At 27.2% G+C, this 13,172-nt stretch overlaps 2 protein-coding genes across 3 annotated transcripts in view; both read left to right on the top strand.

The window, feature by feature from the left end:
• Positions 1 to 13,172, top strand: part of LOC107168100 (chromosome transmission fidelity protein 8 homolog) — a 39,185-nt gene that overhangs the window by 14,269 nt on the left and 11,744 nt on the right. The window lies entirely within an intron of this gene.
• The window catches only part of gus (splA/ryanodine receptor domain and SOCS box containing gustavus), a 61,264-nt gene continuing 55,580 nt past the window's right edge, over positions 7,489 to 13,172 (top strand). Inside the window, exon 1 of the mRNA XM_015517390.2 lies at positions 7,489 to 7,630. Within this exon, the coding sequence (XP_015372876.2) occupies positions 7,584 to 7,630 (47 nt within the window). The 5' untranslated portion in view covers positions 7,489 to 7,583. The remainder of the gene's footprint in view (positions 7,631 to 13,172) is intronic.

The raw sequence follows: 13,172 nt of genomic DNA on the forward strand, positions 1-13,172 counted from the left end.
CTCACGAATATATACAAAACAAATTTTAAATTAGGTCAATAATTTCAGTTCTAATACATGATACATTTTATGCATGTTATTAATTAGGCTTTTTTACTTTTTTTCATATTTTTTTGCAATTCCTGAAATTAAAAATAATACCACTCAATAAATTAACACACTTTTAAAATTAGCTGATAAGTGATAATAATGCAGACGCTTGGTTAAGACCAATTATAAAATATTTTGTAGTTGATAATCAAGCCTAATATTGTCCACTGTTCAAATTCTTTAGAGGCCAAAAAGGAATTTCCCTTACCGGATATTTGAACAAAATAATTAAACTCTATAAGTGTAAAATATATTATATTATATTATAAAGTAATATATTATGTTGTATAATGTATAGATTGTAAATGTTGAGTTATCATAGTTTTATACATATAGCTAATAAAAATAAAAAATTAAATAAAAAGTGTAAAATATAATATAATTTTATATTAAAAGTAAATCAAAATTGTGGATTGATAAAATGTAAATTAATAAGTAATCACCATGTAATTAAAACTTAAGACATTGTTCATATACTTCAGTGGTACAGTCTAGCTACTCACATTTATTTATTTTGATTTCAAATTACTACCATTTTTATTTCCGCACTTAGTAAAGATGAAGATGGTCGTATGTTTTGACTAGATGTTATTAACTATAAATGTATCATCAATACCTATATAATATTTTTGACGTATAATACTGTGGAAGTTATGGCAGTGCATTCATGCTCACCTTGGTCACTCAAGGTTTTCTTCTTCAGTTCTCGTTTTGCACCGCCATGTATAGTTTCTTTTGTGCTCGATGTGTTGGAAAAATAATACCGTATTTTTTTTATTAATTTTAAATTTTTTTTGAGTGTTTCTACTATTTCATACTCTTAATTATAGACATTTATATATCCTCTTAATTAATTCAGTGTTATCGATTTTATTTTAAGGATTAAGTGAACAATTGTCTGATTATTTTTCATTAAAAATGGTTCGTCAAAAATTACTGTTAATATTACTTTAATGTTAGCTATTGGTAATTGCAAAAATGAAATAATAAATATTAATAACATTATCACACCGTATTGTAAGATCAAGATCATCTAAACAATTTTTTATTTATTAATTTATCCGTGACAATACCATAGGCCATTGCGTATTTGCATGATTATTCTTGGTAAGTTTTTAAGTGTGGGGGTTGGTATGGGTAGGTTGGTTTTTACCACTAAGAACTGAACCCAGGCTGTCACTAGTGACAGCGTTCGGTGCATACTCTCAATCATGTTGCGTGATTGATTGTAGCAACTCTGCCATGCTGTGCCACTAATTTGTTAGTAAAATACGTATGGAAAAAATTATTCATGTATATATAATTATCGTTGTAATATTTTAATACGTATAGTATTAGTATATACATCATATATGTATACAGGGTGTTCCGGTAGGATTTACCCATTGCGATATCTCACGAAATAATGGAGATGTCAAATTTCTGGTTTTGTTATAAGACACGGGAATAAAAAACTATAATTATTTATTTCTTAATTTCTTTTAATGCATGTTTTAGTAAAAAATTTAAAAATATATTATTTTATTTAATAATTTTTCCAAAAATATTAAAGATAGCCATTTTATAGAGTTTATTTTTTTTTACAATATTGACTACGCGTTTCAAAATTTTATTTTTATTAATTTCCTGATTTTCAATATTTTTTCTAGTTTTAAAGAAATAAAATATGACTATATAAGGCACACTGAAATCGTTCGGCTAGCCGTTTCGAAAAGCGTTTCGTATGTTTGATATAACATTGTTAAATAATTTGCATTATTTTTCGAAACAAAAAAAAAAAAAAAATTAGAAATCGGGAAATTAATTAAATTAACATTTTGAAACATCAATATTTTCAGAAAAATAAACTCTGTATAAATGTTGTAAATTATTTGGTTATTATATTCAGTAAATTATACAAAGTTTGATCCACTTAAAGTGACTTTAGATACGTGTCACAGTACCTGCAAATTGTACCGCGGAATGTCGTGTTTATTTATGAAAATAAGAGTTCGCACGGTATGGCATAATACGGTTAAGTTAAAGTTTTATTGATGTTAACCACATCACTTATTATGGTAACTTTCTATATTTATTTACAATCGTGTTTATACAGTTAATACTTTAATAGTTACTATAGTTAGTTAAAGATTATATTTATTAATTACCTACGACAATAACATAGGCCCATTGCGTATTATTTGCACACATGTTAGAACTACCAAGTATTGATAAAAGAAAATTCAAATAGTCAAAAAAAATTAATTAGTATAAATCGGTTGAATGTGATTAAATATTAAAATGAAAAATAGCTTGGAGTGAATTGATTGTATTATTAAATCTAAAGATTGCCAAAAAACATTTTTTACTATATTTTAATTTCCAAGTGAGTTATAAGCATGTAAAATATTGCAATTTTAAAAAAATTCTCATAAATTGCTAAAAAATTTAATATCGTAATAAGCTGACGATATATAGGTTGTATAAATATTTTTATAATATTATGTTATACATTCGTGTAAGAAGTTAACAACAAATACGAGTGAGATGTCCTTACATACCTGTAATTGAAGTCGCTTAAATGTGCAACCTATCTAAATATGCATAAAATATTATGTATACTGTGTTCTGTTGAATGTTTAGAAGTTGCTAATATAACTGAAGATTAGGCGGTATACATATATACTTAATTATGATCCAAAAGAATGGTATTGCTGTTTTAGAAATTTGCTCTAACTTAAAAATATGATATACATTTATTTATCGGTTAAACTATTTTTTTTACCTACTCAAAATTATAAATATGCGTATATCATTCAAATGATAAGTTATTCCATTTTGTATGTGGGTTGTATCTGACATGTCATGGTGTCTGCATATTATTAGAATATATTTGATGTAGGTATAGAGACTACTATAGATTGAGTAAATTTAATCCATGTTGTAATAATTATCAATTACTAGTTTCAAACAAATCAATATTGTCTTATTATTATAATTTCTTATTATATCTCTTATAAGTATTTAGTGTTAATATGTTGTTTTATGTGTATATTTGTAATGTTGGTTTACAGTGTATCAAACTGATAATATAAGTGTATTTATATTTTAAAAGATACAAGTCATTTATTTTATTTTTTATAATTTTTAACTTTTGTTAATTTGTCTAGTGTGTTAGGTACCTACTATCTTTACAGGAATATAAAAGTTAAGAAGGTAGGTAAGTACTTTAAAGTTTTGGCGTCATCGTTTTTGGTCAAAATTTACCGTCCACTTTTAAACTCAATAAAAAATATAAGTTTGAAAGTTACTAAAGGTAGACTTGAAAAGTAAGGTTAACCCCCTCCCCCTAAAGTAGCAATAACTAAAACTCGTTTTTATCAGAATAGGTCCTATATTAAAAAAAAATTGAAGCATTTTAATAGGCATCACTGCAAGACGTGATGAAAGACCAAAAAAAATTAAAATAAAAAAAAAACCATTGTAAAATCAATACATTTGTCGCTCCACTCAGAATCTAAAATAATTTAATCATGAATGCATAACTAAATTAGTTTAAAATATCTATATTTTTGAACTTGGTCATATTTTAACTTAATTGCTTTATTTAGTACAATAAGTTGGAAAAATGTTTGGATATGTATAAAATATTACCTTCCTAATAACGGGTTTTCTGTTTTCAAGGTTAATTTACTTCCGATGTTCGTGCGCGAAGGCGGTAATGACCCCGACTGCGAATGATATTAATTATTAACTATTGCAGGATATTTTAACTAAACAAATAAATTATATTCTTGAAAAATTGATAGGTAATCTTTTAAATTTATAGTATTAATTTTGAAATTATTCGGTAGTTACCTATGTATAATTTATTTATTTATTATTTATTATCTGCAGTGTTATCACAATATACCGTACAAGTATTATTACATTTTCTATTAAGTATTCAATGCTTAACTGGCTTATATGACTATTTATGTTAATGCATTTTAATATTTAATTTAAAAAATATAATTTTTTATATCGTTTTTTACTATACTGTAAACCTGCTACGTTTAGAATATTGGGATTCTATAATAAAAATATTAAAAATTATAACATTGTTTTATATGTCAAACTGATTGTATCATTTTTGTTAATCTTTGGAGATCTCTAGTAATTTTATTTAGTATAAGCTTTGTCAATAGTGACTTACTTTCCATCAAAATATTATTGAATTACTAGGTACAAAAATAAATATAATATGTATTTTTCATTTTTTAGCTTGTACACTTTTGTTTCTTTTTAAATTATCTATACAATTAGGTATAAAATATACTATATAAAATAAAATAGCATGTAGTAATTAATAGGTTTTTATTTACATTTAGGTATAAATACTCGTATTACTTAAACTAATCTAAATGTATTACATTTGTAACCATCATAAACTTTTTAATAATATTTGGTACTCATATACTATTGTGTTGTAGCAAGATTATCATCCTAAATGTTTAAATGGGGATCCTTTGTAGTATGTAAACTTGTGCTTATTTGAAACTAGTTTTATTTTTATATTGATACAGTGAATTTGTTGGTGTTTCCGTTTGATTAGCGAAATGTTTAAATTTTAAGACTATTGTGTTATCAATTCATACATGATTAATTGCTGTATGCTATTAAGCTAAATTATTGTAGCTATGACAAGACAATAGTATGGATTTTTTTTTTATTACTAACACAATTAAAATATTCAAATCTAATTATTTGTTATCTTCTATAGGAAGCTAAACGTTCATATATGTTCCATGCACATTTAATAATCAAATCAGTTATACAATTTAATTGTTAAAATTATTATAAGAAAGATACTTCATTTTAATTGTTAAACCAATGTTTAAAGATTTCAATCAACCATCAATGAATAAATTAATACCTGTACAAAACACTTTTTAAAGGCAATGAATAATTCCGGACTTTTCAAGGGCAGGGCACGTCCTAAATGCATTTAAGTAAACTTATAAGTCATAAACTATAATCAATTTGTTGTGTATCTAACCTTTTTTAAATTATTTTAAATTAAAATGGACTTTATATTAGTTTACAATTATTCATTAGCATTTTTAAAAAAATTTTTTTATTGAATTTAAATGATTGATATGATAGAATTATTATATACGAAATAAATAAATAATAAAAATCGTGTGATTATGTTAATCTCAAAAGAGGTCGAAAATAATGGGGACATCAGTTACTTATTATGTTTCCCATATCAATATTTTGCAAACAATAAATCTAAATTAAATGTCCTTGATAATATTAAAATTCTGATATATATTACCTATATGGAGTATATAATTTATATGCAAGAATAGAATTATTTTTATTTTTTAATTACATTTTGAATTTTAATAAAAAATAAAAATTCTAATACCTACATTATAACTGTAAATACTAGGATTGTATGCCTTTGATGTTATTGTCCATACTGAGTGTCAGGGGCGTCATTTTAACTTTTTATTGTTGGTGCCAAAGTTTTTGCAGGCCATTCCAAGTCATTATTAGGCCATAAAACTTTTTTTGGTGGTGGGGTGGAACTGGAGACTAGTGGGGAGAACAATTTTAGAATATTTGTATAATACTATAGTTTATTTAATGTAATGTCACATAATATAATATATTATGTTGAAAATATCTCAATTATTTCTATTTTAGTCTAACTATTTGTTCTTTTAATGTATTTACATTTATACTTATTTTGTGGTTACCAGCGGTATTTATACTTGGTAAATAATTTTACAGGTACCTTAGTAATAAAATACTTAACCGAACCTAACATATGTATACCTACATTTTTTTTCACGGCACTCAAAATGCATAATCTAAGCTGTAATTTATTGTATGGATACCCTTGCTCACAATGGAACAATATCGAAAAAATATAAAATATTTATAGTTAAAACAATTAGATGTATCGGTGTATGTATTTATTGTTGACAGACCAAAGAAGGCGTTTTTAGAAAAAAGTTGGTGCAAATATATACATCCTGTATCCCCCTCCTCCAAGTTCCGCCTCTGTTGAGGGTATGTATTATCACAGGGGTTTGTAATGTTGGAATTTAAAATTAAACTCATTTCATAGACCGTATTTTATATAGTTTTTTCGATAAATAAACTATCTATTTTCCTTTTCCAAATCTAAATAATACAATAATTTACAATAAAATTGTGAATTAATTTATTAGTATACAATTAATTTAAAACCATTATGGAAATAAAATGTTCGATGAGTTGAAATGAAACTATTTACTTATTTTTCTGTAAATAATGTCGATATTACTAATCAACCTAGACGTATAAAATATTATAATTACGAAAAAACAAATATGAAGATATATTATCAATCAAATTGATGCCAATCATAATATTATGTTGTTCATTATTCACGTGCATATATTTTATTAATGGTAGCCGATATGCATCAGTATTACGAACCAAACATTAAATGTTCGGTCGAAATTTAATTAATCAAATCAATCTTCATGTACCTAATATATAAGTATTTTGAAATTATTTTTTATCAAATAATTGATGACAAAGCGTTTAAATGAGTTAAAATGAACTCTTCAAATGTTTACGTTTGTTTGTTCCGTTTGGACGATGACGCCTGAAAACCAAATATTTGACGAATGCAATAATTTCAAGTGACGTGTTTTGCACTTGAAAATACAAGAATTAACCCGGGATGTCGTACAATACTTGAATGAGATGTCCAGATTGTGATGTCTAGGAACACAGCTACTTATGCTATGTGTGTTTGTGTGTAGTCGCCCTTGACCTAAAGCCCCAGATATTAGTTCCCCACTTATGTGTGTGTGTGTTTACGGCGACCGCCACCGTGAGTATACGAACCAGTGCGGGGTTCCTCAAGCTAGAACACAACGCGTACACGCAGAACGACATCATCGCCAGTTTTGACCACGCGACTGCTGAGAAGCAATAGCTACTGAGTCCGGCTGTCAGTTTGCACCCGCGAGTGTGTGCGTGTGTGCGCAGGTCTGCGATACAAATAATTTCGTGACGACTTGACCACCGGATAGTTTTTATTCCTCAATCCTCATTATATAACATTATTATACGCAATAGTAGGACATGTGATTTATGACAGTGCCAGTCTTTACGTCCGTTTACCACTTCTACGTTCCGTATAGAATCGCGTATTGTGTTTCCTTCGTATATGTGCCCCATTACCCTCGCCGGATTTGAGAGGTCTTCTTCTTTGACGATCATGCATGTGCACAGTAAGGAATGTGCCAGAATAGCGCTCGCTGCTGAAATCGTCTTCGTACCGCGCACTCTAAACGGAGTTTAATATAACATTACAGCGAAATCGGGTTCAATTAATTATAAGTGCGTAGGAACACCTGAAGTGTTGTGCACGTTTAGTGTGGCTCAAACGGAAACGTTAGAATTCGTCGTCACAGGATTGTGCGATTACTGCTGTAATAGAAATATTATGCATTATCGTTCTGCGCATGGGAAATCATAAACTCAACACGATTCTACTCACGATTTCTTACCGGTAGGCTATCAATATTGAACACTCGTAAACCACAACATTAGTATTGTTTGAAATGTTAAGGTTTCAATTCGTTATGTTATGTTCTTATTTTTACTACTATTTTTATAGATTTTAAAGTTACTTATTATTAGTTACCTACCTATATAAGTTATAATTTATGAGGCACTCGTAACTTATGACTTAAAAAGAGTAAAATTATTTAAGTATAAATAATTAAAATATATTTCATTAATTAAAACGAAATGAACGCAAACATTTTTTGTATTTAAAATTGATACTAAAAATAGTAATCCTCCTGTTTCTCCTGTTCCACCTACGTATGATGTAGATATTTCTTTCGATGGTTCTTATTTGAAAATAAGATTAGGTCAATGCATGATGCCTGTCAGACTTGTTGGCGTTTTTGCACAAAATCTTAACAACATTTAACCTATATAGTTAAAATAATTTAACAAATTGTACAGATTTTCATTATTATATTGATATATCCATGTAATTATAAGTTATACTAATACGTACTTTGGACTAAACATTTTATTTTAAATATGTGCGTGTTCAAAATCACTTAAATTATGTAGATATACTTTTTATAATATGGACTCTACATTTTTATTATTTTATATGCTTAGGTAAAAAATCTATATTTACTTTAATGGGCTTATAAATATTTATATCTTAAATTAAATTAAAATATAAAACGTGTAAGCCAAGAGTAAAGTACGTTGACATTTTTATCTTATTCCTCTTACATTTTAGACAAGGCTGCAAATGTCGTTAAACAAATTCAACGACATTATATTCATTACTATTACGTCTGATAATGTATAATCTCACACGAAAGTCACAATATAATATTAACGGAAGGTCACATCCTTGCTCACGCCCTTATTTGTCCAATATACTCATAATAATAATTGTAAGACAAGGTTAATAATACATTATTATCAATGCAAGACAGAGAAAAACCTAAAGAGTCAAATAATTATTAGGTTTTTATAATACATAATTGTATTAAAAAATATACAATTTTAGTAACATAATATGTATTCAATACAAATTGTATCACATAATATTACAGCTCATTCACAGGTAATCGATAATTTACTTAAGTAAATTGTTTTATGCATACTTATCATATCCATGACTAATATGATTTTAATTTGTATTTGCTTACGCCACTCTATTCTCAGGCGTTTTATGTGTATAGGGACTAAACCTTTTTGGGCGTGTAAACTTGATTTAATACGTAGACCATACAAATACTAATTATTAATTTTAAGTATATTTAAATGAACGATAAATAGTATTAAGTTTTGAATGTTTTCGACTTGAAGTATAAAACTTCAATAAAATATGATTAATAATGGGAAGTAGTGCATATCATTTCAGAAATGTTCGTTTATTACTGTCTAAACCCTGAATATCATTGTAATATTGTTTATATCTATTTCATTTTAATATTTTTTATGACTTCTTTTTCAATATTTAAAGCTATTAAAAATCACTTAACATAGTTAAGAAATAAGTTAACTAACTTCAATTAAATCTATAATTACAAAATTAGTTTTGCATTTTTTTTCAATAAACTAACAGTTATTAACAACAGCTTTTTTGGTAAAATAAATTTTAGATTTAAACCTATCACTATTGATTAATATATCACCATTGGGCATTGATACTACATGTCTATATAGGTATAAGCAACCTGTTGATTAATTAATTTAATCTCCCAACGTTATATTTATATAGTATAATATTGTTACTGTACCTCGGGTATACTATATTTTTGAATAATATATAGATAATTAAGTGTAATTATTTTACAAAATTCGTCTTTAATGACATGGTAATTTTCACGTGAGTCAATTAAAATTTACAGGCATCTTTAAATATCTAATAATTCCATATTATAATATCGCCGGTCTCATTTGCCGTATGTCATATTACTATACTACGGTACCTATACATTATAATACTATTATTGTTTTCATAATTATAACGCGTTGTTGTTACTACTGCTACTAAGCTGCTTATTCTGTTTAATATTATATTGCATCCAGTGAATTCTTCGTATACTGCCTAATAAAATGCAACGTTGCCAAACTGAAAAATCTTAGTGCCCGGTTTGTCTAAAAACCGCATGCGCAAAAAAAAACTTGTATAAAGAAAAACAATATAATATTATAATATATCTTGACTGTTGTCTTGCATTTTCCATTCCAATAATAGTTAATTTGTTTTAAAATGTTCGTTTTTCTTTTTTATATTATAATACGAAGTGCCAACTACCAATAGCCTATTTCCTTAAAGTTAATTGTAATGTATATTTAGATAACAACAATGAACGTTACATTGATGGCGTGTGTGTATTTATGTTGTGAAACAAACAATAATATATACGCGTATGTGGTGCTGCGAGAAAAAATATACCTAACACAAGGTATAATATTATGTGTACGTCTGTATTTTATTTGTTTGTTACATAAATTGCTTTAGTTAAATCAATGACCTAACCACCAAGTATCCTGTAGTATTACAGTATATTACTACTGATAATACTTATACGAGGTTGGTTATTAAAAAAAAAAAACAATTTTTTTGGAGTTAAATATGACTTCAAGGAGGTCATCTTGTGCCATTCGATGTTCGTCTTCCTACTTTACTAGGTACATGGAAATAATCTCAATGTTGAAATCGGAATGACTCACCGGATGTGATTATTCGTAATGTTAATGTTTAAAAGTTTTTTTAAGAGAAAGGTTTTGCTCCCTTCGAGGATCTTTAAATTACTATACTGGCTGCTTTATTTTTTTTTGCTGTTATTCAAATTGTTGATTAGTCGCCAAATTCTGATAATATTAACTCTTGGACTATAATATTGCAGCTTTACATATTATGTCTTTACACTTATCTATTTCTGTTGGTAGCACCATTTTATTTGTTGTCTAGGTTACACTACGTCATTTTCGTATTATTAAGATTTTTACGAGGTCATTACGTCTCGTCATGATGGCAATTAAATTTTTACAAAAAATAGTTTTCAAATTAGTTTAATTACATTTCATAGTAATAAACGCGTTAACCGTTGACCTGAAATTCAAATACTATAGTATATTTTAAATTTAAAAACTTAAAAAGAAGTATTACTATAATTTAAAAATTGTATTGGGTATTTAGCTGTACATGTGAAATCTGCAAAAAACATTAGTATAGGTCCTTTTTTTTTACTAGGATTATAGATTATTTATATATTTACTATACTATATACTATTACACCAGGTTACAATTCAAATTGAATCTTAATTTTTATAAATGAATTTGTATTAATGAAATTCAATGTGTTTGATATTATTTTACTAAACCAGTAAAATGGTAAATATATCTTAAAATAATCGCCAATAGCTGCACGGTATTTTTACTTGTTTATCTTAGGGCTGCAATTCGCCCAAAACTGAAATTGCCTTATCGCACTATAGCCACACTTGATATTTTTTGCCATGGTAATCCAAAATGATCTGTTTTTGTTGTTCCCGAAATCTACAGATTCTCCAAACTTACATATAGAACAGTGCGGGAGTAGCTCACCTATACCAGTTATCTAACCTAATCATAACCAATATAGACAGTATCGATACGCTCGTGAATATCCATCTGATTCAGACAGTATACGTAAACATTGCGACCGCTGCAGATTTTCACTTTTCCTACCTTCGGCTTCAAAAAAAAAATCATTTACTGAATGGAAAAATGAATTTTCCAACGCTCCAACTGCCAACGAAAATTAAACTTTCGGTGCTATTATGACAAAAAAAAAAACATAGCAAGTATCTACTAAGTTAATAAAACAATATACCTAATAAAAGTACAGTCTTGTAATAATGTTGTAATCATATGTCGGTCATAGTAACATAAATCGATGAAAATATTAAAATATAATTAATCGTTAATAATTTACCTAATCTAACAGAAAACCGATCCTGGGAATGATCTAATTGACTAAACGTGTAGATTTAGTCAAATATCCGACAAATATATGAGTTAAGCGGGAAAACTCTGGAAGTCTTATACCCGTCAAGTGATTTAATTTAATTTTTATATTTATCGTATGGCGTATGGCTTAATACTTCATAGTGAGTGACTGACTAATTAGTATACCTACTCTTATATCATCATACCTGATTTATGCGTCATAAAATATAATTACTTGCCAAGTGCATTATCGTGTAAACCTAATTCTATACACATCAAGTATTTAACTAACACCTCATGAATAAAAGTTTATTTTTCTAAAGATTCTTCTCTATGAAATGAATCTATAACCTATTTTCATCATCGCAGATTCAATGATTCATTATACTATCTACCTATGTGTTTTTAATTTATTCTTTAATTTAACCTAAAAACAATTATATTCTAATTTTTAATTTTATTTATTTATTATTCAAAATCCCATTGTCAGTATAACCTAATTTTATCACAGATTAAATTAGAAAAAAAATCTTTGAATTTACTTCCTTCTTTGGTAGCATAGTGTGAGTTTGACCTATACTATAAAATTAAAATTTGTTAAAATGGATTTTGACTTTTTTTAGTAGTTAGAACTTGATAATTCTCATTTAATTTGTAGCAATTTAATCATTAAATTAGCTGTTAAAAAAATAGACTATTGTATTATGCATATTGTACTGTGTGGTATTTTATTAGTTTACCTTTACGTTAGTACTTATAACATAATATTTTTATAGTGATCATTAAAAGTACATTTTGTGATTCATGGTGTGTTCACGGTCGTATGTAGATATATGATGTGAGCCAATGACAAAATGTTTAACGCACATACAAACACGAAGAACACACATACAAGTAAAAGACTAGTATAAATTACTATAAACGAAATAAGGGATTTACTTTTTAGGTGAATATTTTCATTTAAGATTGGTGATTGTAATCTTAAAACAATTGAACGAAAACGAAGTCAAGGCAATTCGCAATATGGAAGTGGTTGAGATTTAACTGTTGGAAAATTATTCAACTTATCTTATTGACGTCTTCTTTTTATTATTTCGCATGTCGCCATTAATGAATATTATTTTATTCGTTCTCATCTCATTGTTACTTTACAGTATCCATACTGTGAAATGTCTTATTATTACAATACAATGCAAATACATTATCAGGTGAATAGTAGAAGGGGATTCTTATACGTACTCTTTATAATATTACAAAGACTATAATAATATTAAACTTGTATAGTGTAGGTATATAGTCTATAGTTCGGTGTACATTCTTGCATTCATTGTGGTAGGGAATGGTGCTAGATAATACATTGGGTCAATATTCGGTATGAATTTCAAGGTCTTGGTATGCATGACTCGAGTTGTATGTTGCCTAACATCGCGTCAGTTGTCGGTGGAGGGTCAAGGGGATCTGGACACCCCCAGGATCTAAATTAATGTTGTAATTTTACTAAACTTGTTCTTCTATAAGCATTGCGTATTTATAATATAATTTTAAAATCTAGAATTGCAGACAAATTGTGAAT

The sequence above is a fragment of the Diuraphis noxia genome, unplaced genomic scaffold (assembly GCF_037042655.1).
Source record: "Diuraphis noxia isolate RWA-SAM2 unplaced genomic scaffold, SU_Dnox_SAM2 contig0003, whole genome shotgun sequence".
Taxonomy (NCBI): Eukaryota; Metazoa; Arthropoda; class Insecta; order Hemiptera; family Aphididae; genus Diuraphis; species Diuraphis noxia.